Genomic DNA, 19,711 nt, shown 5'->3' on the forward strand with positions numbered 1-19,711 from the left:
TTCTTCTTACGTCATAAATACTTTATTCTACAACTTATTACACTTTTTTGCATACGTGTTGTGCAAAATCTCTCTCGCAGCATCATCTTTTTTCTCGCTCTTTATCGACCACCTTCCCGTTTTTCTTCTACCGTTCTTCCGTGTCTCTTACAAACTAAAACATTACCACTACACGGCTTCGGCCACACTCTGTGATGACGGGATAGGGGATGCATTTTTCATTTCTTCAAGAGGGCTCTCTCTCTCTCTCTCTCGCTCTCTCTATATGGCTACAAACTACAAACATTAAACTACAAACCCTCTGGAAGGTGGAAGCAAACTGATAAAATGCATCTAACAAACTGCAAACTGTTGTTTTTCTTCTTTTTGTGAGAGCGTAAGCTTCCTCTCTGAAATGCTTGCCACATGGGAACGGAGGGTAATGGGGATGGGGGAGGTGAGGAACAAATTTTGGCACACGGTGTTCTCCTCGGATTCTGTTTTGCTCGGTGTGTTTGTCTCTTTTTTTGCTGTGTTGCTTTTGCTTCAATACGCGCATAAACGTTGCTTACATTGTTTTGTTTTTTTTTTCTACATTGATGTAATATGCTTAGCTATATTAATTACGTTTTACAACAGTAGTAGTATCTTTTTCCTCAATTTTGAACGCTTGGTCAACCGAACGGTGGAATAGATCGCGGTGTGATCACCACACACCAGCCCCCCTATCAATGGAATGTGCAAATTGTTTGTGTTGTTACGCTGTTCTGCGACAACATTAAGAAAATCAATTAATTTGCTCCCATGTAAGGGTGCTTCCCCTTTCTGCAATGACTGCTGTCCGGCCCCGCAAGTGTGTCATGTCACAGAATTCCGCGTCAGTTTGTGTGTGTGTGTGTGAGCTGTGTGGAGCTTATCTATCGATCCGATCACAAAGGAAGGCACTGATAGCGTTATGGAAGAGACCATTTTTGTGGTCCCAGTGCCAGTGTGTTATCAGACGATGGAACGATGGCCAAGAACAAGGAGAGAAAACAAAAAAACACAACCCCCTTAACGTAATGCGTGAGTGATATGGTGCTTCGTTTAACTGCGCGTTGCAAAATCAAATTCATTTTCATCGCACGCTCTCTGTCACCGATTGGACGCAGACGATAGCAGAGACGGTGACACGCACACCTTATCGTTGATACGTTTCTGAACGTACGACGATTGGGGGTGTAAAAACATTCCATCCTAGATGGTTTTGGGGGTGGATTGCACAAAGGTCAATCAGAAAGCTATAAATTAGAACACACTATTGCGCGCGCGCAATCAAATCCCCGTGTTGATAAGAAGAAGCAGACCTCAATAAAAATGGTACAGAATCAACCTTCACTTCCGGAATTCCACACCAGATGACGTCTCACGTAAGCAAGCAAATCGTGCTTTTTTGTATCACAACCTCTGCAACGGTTGGCAACGGTTGTTTTGATTACTATTTGCCCACTGCTTCCGCTACTGGATCCGTATTCCAATATCCTAATGCGCACACACACACAAAACGTTTGAGACGTGTAAACACTGTCACCCTTGATATGATCGTGCAAACGGCTCCGGAGCTTTAGAATAAATACACACACACACACAGCTAAGCTTGTGGGTAAATAAAACGGCCACTACCGGCACGCTCAGATGCCTCGCAACAGCTTCCTTCTACAAGTCACTACATCCGGTGCAACTTTCTGTGTGGGAGAGAGAGAGTGTGAGATAAGCGACTTTCACTTTCCTCCCTCTGGGGCACGGCGATGATCTCTCCCGTGAATCCTGTGACCCACCTTCACTATTCTCCTCTCTCTCTCTCTCTGTCTGCTTGTTTGGGTGCATACACGATCTAACACATAAACATCTAACACATTGGACTGTCCAGCAAGACCGCGCAGGCCTTACATTTTCTGTATGATTTCGTACTTTTTGCGCAGATCGCACACCTCGCTCTTGGGATCGTACTTCTTGCGCGCGGCCAGCTGTGCCCGCATCTCGGCCGCCGTCATCGGCAGGTTCAGCTTCTTGCCCTCGGCCGGTTTGGGCGGTTCCGTCGTACCGTTCTGCGTGGTGGTGACCGGTGCCGCCGGACCAGTGCCATTCAGTGCCATCTTCCCGACGGCAGCACCGTCCGTCACGGTCAGCACCTTTGTCGTGTCGTCGATGATCTTTTCCATCAGCTTCGGGTTGGTGTCCGGGGCGGCGGCCGTTCCATTGCCATTGCTGTGGCTGTGGTTGTTGTTGTTGTTGTTGTTATTTACAGCCGTCATGCCATTCGGAGATGCCACCTTCGGTGCCTTTTCCATCTCCACCTTACCACCACCGTTTACCAGCTCCTTCGTGTCCTTTTTCACTCCATTCTCTTTGCCGTTCACACCGCCGTTCTCGTGATGCCCGTTGGTCGTACCGTTGGTAATGTTGTTGTTGTTGTTGATGGACGTCCCGTTCGTAACTGGACCGGCGGCGGCTGCTTTCGCCAGGGCCGCCTTCAGGTCGTTCGCATCGGCCCGCGGATCGATCACCAGCAGGCGCGTCTCGTTCGGCACCGTCTTGATCAGCTCGACCACCTTCTTGTGCGTCTCGGTCGTGATGTTCTGCCCGTTCACCTCGATGATGCGGTCGCCCTGGCGCAGGCCGGCCGATTCCGCCGGCGACCCATCGTCCACCTTGCCGATGTACTGGCCCGGGCGGCCCTTTTCCGCGTGCAGGTTAAACCCGTACCCGTCAAAGTCGGCCCGCTTCACCACGTGGCAGAGGCGCGCCTCGTACTTCGGGGTGGTCGTCGCACCGGCACTGTTGTTGTTCTTGGACGACATAGTGTGTTGTTGGGGTGGTCAAATCGATCGAGCTTTCCGGCTTATCAAGCGGTGTAGAATGGATGGAGCCGATTGTCACGCAACAACTGCACACGCGCACGAGTCACTCAGTTCTGGCAGACTGCGGGCTCGCTACTAAAACGCCTTTAGACACGATCCGCGCCACTATCTTCTCTTGGCGGGGGTCTCTCACGCTCACTGATGGTGTGTCTCTCTCGCTCTCTCTCTCTCTCTCTTTATCGCGGTCCGGATGTTCCGTTATCTGTGAATGAAATCGAAATCGAAGCGGGGAGAAAAAACGGAAATTTGTTAGTACCATTCCGTGACTGTCGTACGTAAAAATGCACAATTAATCGGCGTACATCGATCGAAGCGCTTCCTCCCTCATTGGTATTCTACCCGAAATCGCAAACAAAAACAGTTGCTCCATTGCTGATCGTCCGGGACGTGGAGGAGTTCGTCGTGTTTTGCAATACGTGAGAGATTTACATGTGTTCTTGAAAGGCTGCTTCCCCCAACCGGAGGCATTCCCCTTCAACAGACAGAGTTAATCGTGCAATAATTGATTCTAAACAAAGCGTGATGAATGAATAAACGCATCAAATTGGAGGAAAAGTGACTCATCATTTGCATTAAACGATCCTTTTCGCCAAGAGCAAGTGCAACCAAGAGAGCAGCTCGATCGCTCATTGGTCGCTCAGTGAGGCCACCCGGTGCTGTAGTAATTGCACTAAGCAACTGTCATAAAGCAAGGCACTTTACGAGCTTGGCGGCGGCCACTCCAGATCTAAACACGACCACCCTCTCTTGCCTCTCGTCGTCTATAAATATTTCACATTGCAGAGTGCGGCTATTTATTCCATTATTTAATCCCACTTGCCAGTTTAGAGACACTTGAGGAATGTTGTTAGTCACAATTGTCGTTTATGGATTGTCTTATTGAATCGTTAAATTAGCTTTAAACATGTTATCAATTGCTCTATTTTTTCCCCTTCACTGATCCTTCTGAAAGATGTTTGGAAATGTTTTACTTCTTCTACTGAAGAGTCTCTATCGGAATCTGCCTCTCGCTCATGACACACTCTCCTCCATGGAAGGGTTTGCTCGTCTCGCGCGTTAAATAATTCACTATCGCGTGTAATTGATTTACGACCATTTCGGAAGGTCTCACACCAATAAGCGATGACACAGTGCAATGGGTCGATGGGAAGGAGAGCCCCGTGTGCCCGTGAAGCACACAAATTGTGCTCAAACAAGAAGAAGAAGAAGAAAGAGAGCAAAAGGAAACACACCATAACTGGTTCACTTTTGGCCAAACCGATTACAGTACAGTGCTGTAGTTGTACTGCGCAGAGCAGCTTCTGTTGCAATCACGTAAGAAATAAATGCCCCGATATGTTATTATGGAGCGATTGGAGGTTAAGCACAGGTTGCAGCTACTTGCTTGGCTCCCTTTTACCACTACCAACACTGTCACGCTTTGGAGAGCCTTGGACAACGGGGTGCAGGCAGGGATTCCTTTCGCGACTTTGAAAGCTCGGCCTTATGCGCGCGCGGGTCATTGCACGCCGCCGCACAGTGATGAAGCAGGGGGAGGGTGGATGCAGAATGCATCCGAGCGCGCGTTTCTGATCTATTTCTATGATCAAACCTGCCCACTTCCACCTCCAAAGCGTGGCCCTAAAGACACGTTGCCTTTCAAACTTCCGGCGCTGCTGCTCCGTTGGGCTGGTGTGCACACGACGGGCTGCAATATAGTGAGATTAGAGCCATTGATAGTACAGTATGCGCACTAAACCCTCCGAACGCCGAAGTAAAGTGGTCCACAGGAAACGCTGATTAGAAGCGGAGCCAGCTCCCCCCGAGGCCGAAGTGGGCGATGCACAAAGAAGTCTTCACGCAATCAGGCCTCGCTCCTCCACACCTAATCAAGGGGCGAATTAAATGCGCCTAGGTGTTTGAAGCAAAACAAACTGGCGGCTGGTGATCGGAAAGGGAGCAGCCATAGCGTCGTCGTCGTAGTTGACGCAGGTGGTAGGGTACACTGTACGCGCTATGTCATGGTCGCCATTGGAGTGTGGGGAATATCCAATACCAATAGAGAGAGAGGTGAGGGAGCGTAACAACATAGCTGAAGATTAATTGTCAGGCTCCTTATATTGAGCAACCCGACCAGAAGCCGCAACTTTGCGAAACTTTTGGGGGCTTTGGAAGAAAATCGATTTCTTGCCACCACACCAAACGGGACAAGGTTGTGAGCATTTGCAAACGGGTTTTTGTTTCTACTTCTGCTGCTGTTACTGCTGCTGCTGCTGCTGCTGCTGCTGCTGTGTATTAGAAATAACCGCTTATAAATGCAACGATCGTATGCGCTTGCCGTGTACCCCCTCTTGGGGGTGGATGTTTTATGTTCGATTAATATTAATTCTTTATGGAAAGCAACTATTGCAAAAATGTTCATAGTTTATGTCTTTCCATAGGCCGACAGATCTCGCCTTAACACTTGTGGCTGTATTTTATCTCGAAATGTGCTGTTATTCCCATTCTCCCAAAGTGTTACAACGATACTGCACTTGAACTTTTCCGATAAGCGAAACGCACACACAATGACTTATGGTGCGTAGTACAAGCAGCACACACCCATACCTACTCGTCTTCAAATTCAATCTGTTTATTTTCCAATCTATCAGACCGTGGCAAATTATGAGATAATGTTTTTGAGCGTGCCGTTACTACTGCGCACAACGAAATAGAATAAATTACGCGTGCATGTGCTTACGGCGCAGGAAAATTGAAAACGCGCCTCCGGGATGGCCGAGCACGGAACAGGTAATTAACATTTTTTGGAATTAATTTGTACATCTTACTTATAATAAATGAGTGGCCGTCAGGAAGGCGAGTTTTTTTTTGTGCGAGGGCTAGTAAAGAATAGAATTGGGGCCATATAAGAGATGCGTTAAGAGGGAAGGAATGCGCAGCATGAAGCAATAAGACATTCCAATTCAACTTCCGAATGTTTTTTTTTCTGCTGAAGTTGGTTCCATCTACAAGACCATTTTTACTGTCATTATTGAGCTAGACTAGACTGGAAAGTGATAGTAAGAGCACATGTTCGTCGGTAACGAGCAGGCGACTATTGGAGTTGCCCCTAACCAATTGCCGTTCCGGGTAAGGTGAAAGGTTACTGGGAGGTGCATCGGAGGTACGGGAAGTTGTCATGGAAAGTGTTGCTGCAGGGCCAGGCGATCAAGATATGCAATGAGCTAGCTGCCCTCGTTACCAAACAAATGGAGCAACACTTGGCAATTAGCAAAGGAAAGCTGCCGGAGCTGTACTGAACTGGAGGAGTGCCTGAGTCCGATCAAGTGCTGAGATTTAAGGATCAGTACAACTGAAGTAGAAGGTCGCTTTTACCCAAAACCATGCAGGATGTAATGGAATTGGAATTAAGAATTGTTCCAGAAACTGCAAAACTCATAATTTGATCGTGTTGAGCAGAGTCTTTGTAGCATCAACTCCAGGCTTTTTAAGGGTTGTTTTGATAGGAGTTGGTGGTATGTGAACACAATGGTATATAAGTGCAATATGATATAGAACTTCTTAATCAAGATATTCAAGATATAAACTCTATGGGAAATACGGATGCATTGAGCATGTCATTGAAATTAACACCGGAGAACCTTTTCTCTCTCGTCTGCAACAACCTCATCTTGCAAATAAATTGAATTGAAAAAGGTAAACTCAACATTCCCACAACTGCCAAAGGGAATACAAAAGAGCGTGTTCTGGCACATCCAAATTCCCCAATTAATAATTCCACCCGTCGTTTGAAGTACTCGTTATCTGCGTGCGTGCGCACTAATATCATGCGTGTGCGTGCCCCCCATCATGTTGACCTGCAAAAATGTGCCATAGCTCAAGGTCTTGTTGCACTGTTGCTGCTGCTGGTTTAGGAATATGCATGAAGCTTTATTTGTTTGCTCCGAAACTAAACCATCCCCCACGGTAGCATCAGCAGGAAAGAAGCCACCCCATTCGGGCGTGATCGATGGCGGTGGTGGTGGATACTACCACTACCCCTCACTCAGTGCTGCATTCTATTATTTATTCGCAACAAAAAAAAACTAATTGCTCACATGCGCACGTTCGTCGGCAGTGGGGTTAAGGGTGGCCCAACCCGATCATGATGAATGTACACGCCAGCGCACGACTCCCCCTTACACAAAAAGCAGCGGTGATGTGGGTATTGCATTGCCCACCCACAGGGAGGCCAAAGAGAAGATGGTTCATGGATCCAGGTGGGAATTGTAAAATAGAAGGCAAATGCAAACAAAAAGTGCACCTTCCATCCACCTGCCTGCACCCGTGAGGCGGATGCACTTTCTCGGCATGGCGTGCCGACTGCAACGTTTGAAGCAGCGAACTGGAAACAATGTGATATGCCGGTTATTTGGGAGGTAAGCAGGCAGGCAGCATAGGTCATGAACGAATCATCTCTCTCGCGCTCCCCATGTTTGCAGCAAGTGGGGCGCTATTGTTTTGCCGTTTTTTTTAGCCGCGCTGCGACCTTACATAAAATTGGTGAGCAAGCAATTCTTCTCTGCTGGTCGACTTCTTGATGTATGTACGGGACACCCAAGAGGCTTGCTGGCAGTGAGCAGAGGGAAGATTAATGAGTTTTGTTGATGCTGGGTGGATAATAGATTCGTGAGAAACGTTGGGGGGAAAAAAGGCCACAAATTCATACGCTACTGGGGGGTAGCTATTTAAGGTGAGCTTGTAGCGATTGTGAGTGAACTTACTTGCTCACCATGAGGCTTCAACAAACACCAAGAACATCTCACAAACGGGATGATCATATCTTACGGTAGCGCCCTTCTAAGCGGTAGATCTGACACTAATTTGCACCCTCAAAGTGCATCTTTTCGATAGACGACGAACCTCGCGTTTTGCTGGAAGTTTCTCACAATCTGCAAGCAACCCAAACGGACACTGAAATGAGCTTAACTGAGACCCCGCTCTTTCCACACATCAGGGAACTAAAAACGGCCACTCCAAATGGCTTCATTTTGGTGGTGCGCGTTGCGTTGCACACTGCGCACACGTCAAGATTTTATCCGATTCGCATGCACGCGCGTGCTATGTGCTGTGGCCACCCGGCATGGTTCGAGGAATAGGATTAACATCGTCGCCATCGTTAGAGCTTTCCCGCTCCACATCAAAATCCTTATCTCCAGTTCACCTTGCCTGGCGATGCGAATCGTGGTCTCTGGTCGGGGTGTGTGTAATCGTGCGGTTGATTTTACAACTTCAGTTCGTAAAATCGTTCAGTTTGTTCGCGGCACTCGGATTAGGAAAAAGCAAACACAACATGCCGCCGTTCAAGGGGACTCTCCTCTCGCGTTCGACCTGTGCCTATAGATACATTATTGCATTTACTAATTTAATCTCACTCCCACCTGTGCTCGGGGCGAGGCGGGGAGCTTAATAATTGCTACCATTGGTGGTGTTTGCCTTGTGCGAGATGTCTTTAATGTTCTCTCCCCGTTTGTTTGCTTTTGGCAGGTGAAGAAGTAGGAGGTTTGTTAAATATTTTGTCACTGAGATGGTTGGCACGTTTGTCGGTTAGATAATGCCACCCCACCTGGCGACCCCCCCTGGCGAGCCCACACCGATTGCAGTGCGAATGTTTGTACAATATCTGGTGGTGGCTCTTTCCCCTACGCGCTGGTGGAGTTTGTTTTAATTTTGCAATGTGCCGAGACTTTTACTTTTTCCACCATCGGGTGCTAGGCTTGCTAGCTCATGAAAGGAGAGCCTTTATTCGGTCCAATAACTCGATAAGTGAAGCGTTATCGGAGCGGTTTATTTTTGGCAAGATCTTTGCGACGTATTTATGCCCCACATGCAGACCCTGAGGAGAGGCCAGTAACATTGACTCACTTCGTAACCCGTCCCCCGGCGCACAAGATGAATTACCTCATCAATCATTAAAGGGCAAAAATATTCCAATCAATTACCATTCCATAAACATACACACACACGGAGTGCTAATCGCAAATATTGCCAACACGTACATGAGATCATCATCATCCGCTTGCCAGAGGCACAATAATACAACAAGACGGATGTATCTAGCACCCCCCAACATACAAACGCGAAGGCTTTGTGAAGGTCACGATCATCTTCTTCGTGCGTTCGCCACACGAAAGGAAATGGACGTTTATGTATAAATCAAATAAAAACACACACAAAAAACCTTCCAAATCAATCGACAGGAAGAAACGTTTAGAACAAAATAAAAGGTTCGTCGCTTGCGTCGCTGATCGGATGTTGAAACAGATTGAATTTAAAAGTAGATGTGAAGCATTAATCTTGCTTGTAAAGAGTCGTCTTTTCCACATGCAACCGCGATTGTCACAACACGATAACAAAAAAGTAGCGAGAGATATGGTGAGAACAATCGTGAAAAGAGGAAAGAATAGGAAAATAAATCTTAACACAGCGTAAAATGGAAAATTCTCACCCGTTTCTCATCCATTTCCGATACACGATCGTAACGAATAATAATAATAAATGACCGGAAACGGTTGTCACCACTTGAGTGTGTGTATAACCGACCGTCAGGATGTAAATGCGCTTGGTATGTGTTCATACCCTGTCCGCGCTGTTTCGAAAGTCCGACAGTTGGTCAGGTTGGTCTTATCGAATCGAGCAAGCAGCCACAACAGCAGCAACACAAGCAAGATTTTAATAAACACGTCCAGGTAAACAACATCGCTCAATATGGCGAAGGCGGAGAAAACCGGCATCATACACTCACAGACACACACACAAGAAGCGATAAAAATTTTACGCCACTTTTGCACTTTTTTGCGCGTGTCAACTTCACCGCCGGGCTGTCGATTAACCGAACCACCGGATGGTGGTGGTGGGGAGGAGCAAGAAATCGGAAATATGTTCTTTTTTTTACTCCTCCTCTACTACACACCATGCCAGTGTTGCTAGTTTGCCGATAAGCATTTAAGACGATCGTGTACAGTGAGCGGCAGTGCAACACGGGGCAGATGAAAACAGTGGGTAGATTTGTTATTTGTTTGTCATTATATCAGTGAGTGGTTTACTCTCTCTCTCTCTCTCTCTCTTTCTCCTTCTGTGTCGTGTCGGTTTCCGTACGCGGATGTTGTCGAAGGAAGTACTAGTTAAGACGTAATGGTTTGCATTGCACCGAATCTCACATCTCACGATCGTCATGCGATGCGTGTTATATGGCGTTATTGCTTATCAACGAGGAGACGACCGCGTAGTGTAGTGTGTCAAGCGATCAGACTTTTCCCCACTACACACACAGGTCACGGGTTCAAGTCTACTTTCGCGGGAACACTGGAGCGCGCGCGCGTGCATTCTCTCCGTGTAATATGTGATTGTGTTCTGTTTAATTCATCGCAATTAACCACGCATACGATCTTCACAAACAGGAAAACATTCGACTAAAACAATGACACATCTTTCGCACCTTACATGACTCACTCAGCTATTTCGTGCAGGGGCATCTCTCTGTCTCTATATTCGCTAAGCAAGTCTCTCTCTATATTTAAATCCACCAATGCCGCTCCAATTTCCTTTACACCGCCACCCAACTGTGTTTTATTGCACTTGCGCCAGAGCACACACAGCAGCCGGAACCTGTGTGCTCTTGCGATGTCGCATTTGCTGCCGCCGCCACCGCTCTGGTGCAATAAGTGTGTGATATAATTAGCAAGCCCATGTGGGAAGCAAATAAGCGTACTACCGGCGCGTTGTGACTAATGATCGCCTGGATTAAGAGGTGAAAGTGGCTTCACGAAGACATACCGCGCGATCGCACGCGCAGGGCATCGAAGCTGAAGCCCCGCAAGACTTGCACTAGTTTTAGCGCAAATGATTGGAAGAATGCTGCTGGTTGAGTGTCGAAATTAGCTTGCCTCGTTGTCTCGATCGATCACACACACACACACATCTCGCCTGGTGGCCAGACGAACCAACGTGCTAGGGGATAGCTGCTGCAGCTGAACAAACTGAACTATTTACGAGCACACAAAAGGTTGAGCGCTGTATTTCAATCAACTACTGCTTGCTACTGTTCCCAAACAGGGCGAGAGCTTTAAAGATACCATGGAATGAATAAAAATAGTCTTTTACATTCAAGATATTTAATTTTAGACCCTCTCTTTTCCATATTTGATTCTATTACATAAGATCTCATTACTTCATTGCACACGGCAACAACAAAAGCCTTTGCCTTCGTCTTTTAAGATGCACTCCAAAAATTGCATCTCTCCACCTTTAGCCACAACATTCCATCGTTCGGCCAACAGGTTTTGTTTCTCCCCTATATCTCTCTCCTTCTCTCACAGGTTCCTTCACTTCCCATTCCAATCGGTTGGACCCCGTTGTCAGGCAAAAATTATCGTCATAGCACGAATTCCTGCGGTGCATTGTTGTGGTGGTGGTGGTAGTAGTAGTAGCAAGATATGATCACCGCCAAGAGAGTGACGTGATCTTCGTCGCCAGAGCACGTAATCGAATCCCTTCCTCCCCAGCGCGTCTTGGAAGATGCGCCACAAAACGGAACTCCCGAGATTGTGCGGAGCCGCGACCGTTCCAAGGTTACGCTGTGCGGGCTAACGATCATCAGCAGTCGCGTGATGGGTTTTTGCCCATCATCCACTCTTCCTTCTCCTCCGGGATGCCGATACGAGATCTTGACGGCGATTAAAACGCGCGCCACATTTTGACGATGACCTAACGCTAAAAAGCTCGCTGTGTCATCCCTGAAGGTTAGGCCAATATTAGGACCCTCGCCGTTCAATCACACAACCGTCCATCAGACACAACGATGACGAAGCATCGGAAAGGCGGGGAAAATGATGGAAATGTTGGCTGAAGGTGGCTAATCAGTGACATGCGACAGAAAAATGCGCAAGAAAAGTACACAGTCGTCCACCAGTGTGCCCAATTGCCGGAGCTTTTCTTTGTCTTCTCCCTTCAACCAGGCGGCTAATTAGTCGTCCAGAGTGGAAGGGTTGCTTCTGGTTTCTGTAGATGACGTGCCGTGTAATCACACCGATCGGACCAGAGGAGCGGGGGCTTGTGATTTTTCTGCACCAACACTCGCAGCATGTGTACCACCGCCGGGTGTACTACACCAAAGCGAACGGTTTTGTTCAGCAGCAAACAAATTGAAAGCAATTGGGAGCAACAGAAGAACCGGGATCGAAGTGACGCCGTGAGCGCCATCAACCATGGCCGGCGTGCGGACACCGTCGCTTCAAGCGTGACGCGCGTTCCAGTGTTCCTGCCTGGGTCACACAAAGGCGACGGACTGTAGCGGTCAGCAGAAGCAGAGAGCAAGAATCGAGGAGGATTGATGTAATTCTTTCCGATTTTCTCTGCAACGAAAAGCAAAACGGAGTACGCAACAAGCCTTTTCCTTACATCCGTTCATCTTGGGAGTTGCAAGCGCCCTGTTGGGTTGGATGTGTGTGAGTAGGATGCCCACATGAGTCTACCCACCGCGATCCTCTCAAACCCTCTCAAATCCTCCAGCCCGGTGGTAGGCGTGACGCATCAAGAAAGAAAAAACGATGAGACTTCTCCCCGATTGGAGTCGGAGCTAGAGAGACTTGAAGACTTCGCTTTCGTCGGTCACAAACCGGTTCCTTCGTACCGGAGAAGGGACGTAGAGTGTAGGGTTGGTGGATGTTTATTGCCATCATATACCTCACACATACGTGTAGGTCGTCCGATGCCATAACCAAACACACACGCACACATAAGCAATGTTCCTTGGGGACAGAACGGAAAACACGAAATGCAGCATGGCATGGTATTCTCGCTTCTCGTACCTATATGGTTCTCGATCGCCTCGAGGGTACGGGGGTATGGCGAATCAGGTCCTGAACTTTGTGCGCTGATCTTCATGCTCTGGACACGTTGAGGATGCGCCGGATACACGAACCGTGTCATTGGCTCTCAGGCTCTGGGCGCGCGGTGTTGTTCGTGACTGCGCGATGCGCACAGAGATAGAAAAAACAGAACCGTAGTTCCTCTACGGAGGATTATTGCCGGCCAAAACACTCTGCTGCAATTTGTACCCCGTCGGGAGAGTCGCGTTCGCAGCTTAGAAAATCTCGTCCGAGGTCAATAGCTCTTGGCTAGGAGGAACATCCTGAGGGCGAACATAAGATGGAAAGACTTCAACGAGCGTTAAGAGGAAAGCTTCGTTCTGAAGGTTCTATTCCCTTGTCGGTTCTAACGATGCGGTGTGTCATAAACAGTTTAAAATGCCCCTTTTTATTGAAGATTCAGCATAATCTATTGAACCCGTAGCAGATGAGAGGTTCGGGTATTAATATTGAAGAAAATGGAAGAATTCTGAATAACCCATTTGAATGTCTGATTCTGTTTTATTGTTTGGGACAGCTCTGGGAGGAAAACAAGTTATCGAGCTTCGGAAATATCTTCACAGTAAATTAGGATGTCCCACACGCTGTACTGGAGAGATCATGGATTAAAGAGGTCTTTTGTTGAGCTCTTCTTCTTCAAACCTTAACTCTCTATGATCACAACCAGGTTAGAATGCTACAAGATCCCTTCGAATCTTAATCCCCTCATTCATTTTCTCGCACTACACCTAGTTTCACGTTAATTGTTTCCCATTTTTACTTTCACTTTTAAAACTCCCCGGCTAATCCATTACCGTGGGTCTACCCCTTTCGGCTTTGTTTACCCTTATGCAGGTTGAAAAGCTGAGAGTTTCGCCCGCCGTTTTTAACCACCTGACTCTGACTGATCTCTTGATCAGCTGATCTCCGAAGCGCGAGCGCACACCTGCTAATGAATTTGATCATTTAGCCTCATTACGTCGGACCGAATGAACGGAACGGTGAATTTTATCGCCTGCGTCACAAATTCGAAACCAAACCGAATTCAAAACGACCTTCCAAAGCGGTTAGTGCCGAAAATGCACTCCTTCCTCCCTCACCCCGCCTTCAAGTCCATAATGTATCATAATCGCACATTAGGCAGAGCAGAGGCTGAGCTAATAGGATTATCCAAGCAGGCAATATCTATGTGTGTGTGCCTAGCAACCAAGAACCTCGAGGGTAGTACAATTCGGAGCACCATTTAATCAAGGCTGCACTGAAGCATGAGACACTTTGCCCATAATGTGCGTGGCTGTTTGCTTCCGTGCCGGAATCTCGCGGCCTGATTCGCTGTGGTGAGTAAAGTTATTCAAACCGAAAGAATTAACTTGTCCGCGGCTGTTTAGTTTGCGAACGTGCCTTTTTATTTCTTCTTCTCTAAATCCACGAGACCAAGCGTGCATTTTGTGTGAACTTGAAACAAAATAAAATGGACCGGCGGGGAGAGTATTGGTTCCGTAATATTTAGTCGCAGCAAGGTGGTGGTGATGGTTTTCGAAGGGCAGGAGGGCGCATTTGCCTTTGGTCACGTCTCTGTTTCGTTTCCGCCACACGCTGATGGTGATGGCCGTGGTCCCGGTTCGCATTTTCAATTCATCTAGCGTCAATCTTGGACAACAGAGTAGCAGATGAGACTGAGGAAGGCTTAAAAAACACAAACGCTCTAAACAAATAAAGGCCCCGATCAGCGCGGCATGACTTTTTAATTTGATCGTTTTTATTCAGCGAACGAAATCGAACCGTTAAATATCCGGAATCTGGGGAGGGGGGACAAAAAAAGACCCCAGTTCGGAAGTAGTCGATACCGCAGATTGGGTGACCTTAATTTTGCCTACCGTCCCGGTCAGAACATGACGCGGATGACAGTTTGATGGACGTCACCCTCTGGGAGCTTCGTCGTTTGTTGGTGGGCGATTTGCGTGCCGGAATTTGCTATCAAATGGACATTAGTCGTGGGATTACGGGGGTGCAAAAAGGGATATATTTTGGCAGCTAAATTGGTTGACATTGAATGATTGAGCGGGTGCGATCACCTCTCCGGAAAACCTCCCATAGTGGTTATAATACATTGTTTACACGATGCCGTCCGATGTCAATCGATCTGCCCCGACAACAATCAACACATGACTCATCGGGGTAGCGGAAACCACGGAACCGAATCACTAGAATGCCCTTTAACACAAGTAGCGAGAAGAATACTAATGAACGTGCCGCTGCTGTAAATATCTTGTGCTAGAATCGTTTAAACCCTATCCATATGCCCTGCTTCCTGTTGTCGTCTCATTTTGAAATTTGCTTTAATAATTCGAGTTCGATTTTATTACACTTTTTTCATGGAATTTCCTGCCTTTTTCATCCCCCCAAAAATAGAACCGCCAGACGATCGATGACCGATTGCGGACCAACTGAAACCCAGGCCCGGATGACGTAATTTGATCATCAAGCTGTTCCCTCATGCATTGGCGCAGTGTGGAAGACGCCGAGGGACCAAAATAACGCAAAAAAAACCAGCGTCACTCGCCAACGTGAAAGAAAAACATACACATTCTCCCCATCATATGTCCGGTTCAAAGCGCCTTTCGAGCGCTGAAGTTATTGCGACGTATTTCTCCGGCCGACTACGATCGATCTTCGTATGGAGATGTTTATTGGATGTTGAGAGTCTCTGTTTTATCAGCGTCCCCGATGGCTGCAACCGTAGTATGTCATGGGATGGCGAAAACAGTTTATAGTTTGCTACTGGAAAGCCGTCATGAGAAACGGGCCAATCAACGGGGACGAAGACATTGAACGTGTATGTAGACGAAACTGCCAAAAACAACGATCCAAAATAATATGTGTCTGTACACCAGATGTCCGGGAGGGACAACTCATTGGATGGGAAAGTCCAACCAGTCCCCCGAGAGGACTAACTAGTTTCGGTGTTTTCTTTGCCTTTTTTTAGCTGAACTTTGACTGATAACTTCGATCGATACACGATCAATTTCGTATGACCGCGACACATTATAATATCACCTGGCCCATGTCATTCAGGTGCTGTCGAAGTAGTGTTTGCACTTTCATTCGCCCTGGACTTGACGGGGATCTTCGAAGAAGACCGAAAAGAAGCGGTGCTTGTAAGAAACTTGGCCACACTTTCGGACAAACGTTCGTCCCACTCCCTCGTGAAGGGGCCATTATTTGGACCTGTAGCTTTCCTCTTACCTCACGCGCTTTCAAATAAGTTGCAATCCAAAAAAACACAGACCCAGCATTCGGAGACATCAAGCCACGGCGCTCGCGCGCGCGCTCGCGGAAAACCTGCCCCGAAAGCAACCTGTGCAACCACCAGAGGGAAATCATTACATGATCAAGCATTTCCCTGTACCACTCACTACCCAGTGCCTCCCAGCAGCAGCAGCAGCATGCCAATTTCTATTGCTCAGCAAACCTGAAGCTTTGCGTAAAAAAGCCCCGAAACGTTGCGCATTTTACGTCTGTCGCTCTTCTCAGGGCGAATTTCAACAGACAGGGCGAGTAGTGGTGTAGTTGGAGACCGCAGCACAACCTGTCACAACGCAGTACTACTACCACGAGAACGGGTTAGCTCTCACAGCAGCAGCAGCAACAGCAGCTTCATAGCCGACCGATCGGGGAGGCTGCTGCTGCTTACGAGATTTGAAGAAAACGAACAGTTTCACGCGCGACGACCGTGCTTCCAGAAAGATCTTGCGCCCCCAAAGCACGTGACGCGTGTGATCATGACTAGAATTAAAGGCATTGGATGATGATACCAGCATCTTCCCGACACTCCACTGTGTGTGACAAGTATGTTTCTTTTTTTTCTATCTTTAATTTCTATCTTCAGTTTCTAGTTCCTTCTGTCTGTTGTTGTTGCTGCTGCTGCCTACGGCCCCCGTTGGTGACACATTATCGTGTTTCGATTGCGAAGTTTCGCGTATCGCTGATAAATATGGATGAAAACACATTCGCTCCGCCTATCTACACGGCGGTGCTGCCTCAACAGCAACCTTCCCGCCCTCCGGGGGCAGGCGTCAAGGGGAAGGTGTTCCCAGGCCCTCACACCCAACCTGTGTTCTTATCGAGCAAAATTTGCACTTTGTTTGGTCCCTTGGGGCGCTCTGTCGAGATCGAAATCATTTTCGGGGACACAACCAGCAGCAACAATAATACAAGCACACCGGTTGCTGTTGTTGTGGTGGCGGCCCGTGAAGGTGGACGACACGTGACGGCGCATTTTGGACAAGCGGGACAGACAGGAAAATCCAGTTCCAAAACAGCAGGTGTGATGACCTTGCTTGATGGTGCGAAGGAGCGGTCAGGTTAACAAAAATGTCAGGCTTTCTAGCCCAGTTTGCTGAACGTATGCTGGCGCGGGTGGGGACTTGTGTTAAGCTTCCAAAAGCTGATGCGATAAAGCACAATCACAGCTCATGATGATAAAAAATTCTGCACCTTTTGTAAGTTGCAAATTGGAAGTGACATTCCGTGTGATGCACACGGTCACCATATTCATTGGTCGAAAAACCTGTGAAATGAGCCTAATGATGCTTAATTTGATAAGCTCGCGCAGCACTCGGGAATGTTTAATCGAGCTGTTAGCACTCCAACAGCAAGGCCTGAATCATTATTGAACAATGGACGCGCAGGGTGTTGTTGTATGTCGTCTTCCTGGGTGTACAGTTTTCCTCAAAAATTCCTCGATTTGTTAGCGGAACGGAATGCGCAAAAAGCTGCATCGGTGGCGCGCTTGCTCGCGTAACAGTTTTGCCCTACGGTCACGTTCAACGCGCAAGGCTTAGAGATGGCGCACGAGACTACACAACCGAAGGGCTGGTCGCGACCAGCACCATCAGAGGCCTCAATCGGGCAAACAAGTGTCATTTGTTCTGCGTTGTCCCGGACCTCACCGGGCACGTACGCATTGTGCCGATGTTGTGCATGTGTTGGGCGGCCCAACAACGAGCGCTTTTGCAACTGGAGCCGAACATTCTTGCCACTCTCAAGGTCTTGGTGGTCCGTCTCGGCAGGGGGGCGACCAGCAACCGAAAAGTGTTCCTGTTTTGAGACGGGAAAACTTGTTTACCTTTTTTTCGCGGATGACCTTGATCATTCCAATCCCCAAATCGTTCGACTTTGCATATAGATGGCGAATTTGCTTCTAAAATTAGAAATTATATTAAGGTTGATTTCTTACCTCTGTATTCTTTATATTAATGCGATGACTTTTGTGTTGTCGTTCACTTCGAGGTCACTTTATTACGAAATTAATTGTAACTGCAAGATAAAATTGATAAATCGTGGTAATTAAACTGCACTGATACTACACTGATCGCTGTAGATCGTTGGATCGTTGAATAGGATCTACTACAAACAAGTTTTATAAAACGCTCACTTCGAACAAGATCATAAAAACCATCTGAAAATCACTCTTTCACACCCTAGTAAGGATCACTTCGCAAAAAAAGCAAAAATACCGTCAACATGGAACGACGCTCACTCTTGTAAATCACACCGAAAAAAATGCCAATATTCTGTGATTACAGGTTAAATTGACATCTTCTTCCTTCGTTTTGTTGGTGTTTCTTTTCTCTCGCCTCTGAACTCGTTTCGTGCAAGCTTCAAACTGAGGCTGCTCCAGAAGGATGGCAGGTGAAAAAGGAAGCCCAAGAGCACGATAGCACGGGAAGAGAAAGAACCCTCTCGCCTTAAGCGGCCCTGCTTGGTAGACCTTTTATACACTTCAGTATACAACTAACACAATTATTACCAACACTTTTTGTAATTTTGTCACATTTGCACCTCTTTTATAAAGAGTAGATATAAATCTGCTTCAAACACAATGGGGAAACCGCACTCACCGTCTAGGAGAACTACCTGGAGTATACAACCGTACCGTAGGGAAGCAACAAGTTCAACTGACTCCCTTCGCCGTGGGACCGTTCGTCTTCAAACGTAGAAAAACATGCTGCTAGGGATGGGCGAGCTGTATTCCCAACGATTAGTTCGTGGTTGTTGCTCGAAATCGTCCAATATGATCGAGCAGTTGTTTGCTCGATTATCGACACTGCGGCATATACGGGTAAAGAAAGTTGGAAGTTTAATGTAGTAACCAAAACACACAAAAAAATGTTTAGGATAGTAGTGACGAGATAATAAAGATAAATGTCAATCACTAGTACAAACAACTGCCCAGAGATAGAATAGTATGATACATGAAAGAAGAAAATACTCTAGGAAAGCAAAATCACGGAGTGTTTGAGTTGAAATTTTCGCTTGATTTCATTAAAAAAACTACCTCAACTAAAACAAGATACATTGCAATTGCAACGAGCTAAGGTATAAAAACGAGTGATTTTTTACAGCTTACCAAACATATTTAGTGGGATATTATAAACGAATATGACACTGATCTCTCTCTAAACTATCTACTGAATGAAGAAGTCGAAAAAGAAGTAGAAGAAAAGAAGAAGAAGAATAAAAAGAAGAAGAAGAAAAAGAAGAAGAAGAAGAAGAAGAAGAAGAACAAAAAGAAGAAGAAGAAGAAGAAGAAGAAGAAGAAGAAGAAGAAGAAGAAGAAGAAGAAGAAGAAGAAGAAGAAGAAGGGGCTGAGGAGGAGTAGAAAATAGACTGCACTACAATCACTGTAACTACTTTGTGCTATGTTCTCTACCTCATTCTTTTACAGAATCCAGTCATTCAAATAATTATTTATATTTTCAAAGAAATATTATAAATGAGAAAAATATAATTCTTCTAATTCTCAAACCAAATCGACAATTTTTTTAGCATGGCTCATCTAGTTCGAGTACTTCCCTTTTCAAACAACTGCTCGAATCGCTTTTGCTCATTGGGTACGTACATGTTCCATTCCGGAGCTATAGCGTTTCCTATCCGGTGATGAATGCAAACGATTCCAAACCA

The 19,711-nt window shown here is 46.8% G+C and overlaps 1 protein-coding gene across 5 annotated transcripts; it reads right to left on the reverse strand.

Annotated features, from left to right (window-relative positions):
- On the reverse strand, nucleotides 1-18,769 carry LOC1280664 (Na(+)/H(+) exchange regulatory cofactor-like protein nrfl-1). 5 transcript variants are annotated; one of them, XM_061655974.1, is made up of 3 exons: nucleotides 18,649-18,769; nucleotides 17,985-18,064; nucleotides 1-3,081 (listed from the first exon to the last, which is right to left on the reverse strand). In XM_061655974.1, the coding sequence occupies exon 3, from the start codon at nucleotides 2,817-2,819 to the stop codon at nucleotides 1,905-1,907; it is 915 nt and encodes a 304-aa protein (XP_061511958.1). In that variant the 5' UTR covers nucleotides 2,820-3,081; nucleotides 17,985-18,064; nucleotides 18,649-18,769; the 3' UTR covers nucleotides 1-1,904. The 5 variants fall into 5 exon arrangements, with proteins under 5 accessions (XP_061511958.1, XP_061511962.1, XP_061511960.1 ...); XM_061655978.1 differs by having other exon boundaries at nucleotides 18,590-18,668; XM_061655976.1 differs by lacking the exon at nucleotides 18,649-18,769 and adding an exon at nucleotides 18,288-18,572.
- Nucleotides 18,770-19,711: the final 942 nt, after the last annotated feature.

The sequence above is a fragment of the Anopheles gambiae genome, chromosome 3 (genome assembly GCF_943734735.2).
Source record: "Anopheles gambiae chromosome 3, idAnoGambNW_F1_1, whole genome shotgun sequence".
In the NCBI taxonomy this organism is placed as follows: domain Eukaryota; kingdom Metazoa; phylum Arthropoda; class Insecta; order Diptera; family Culicidae; genus Anopheles; species Anopheles gambiae.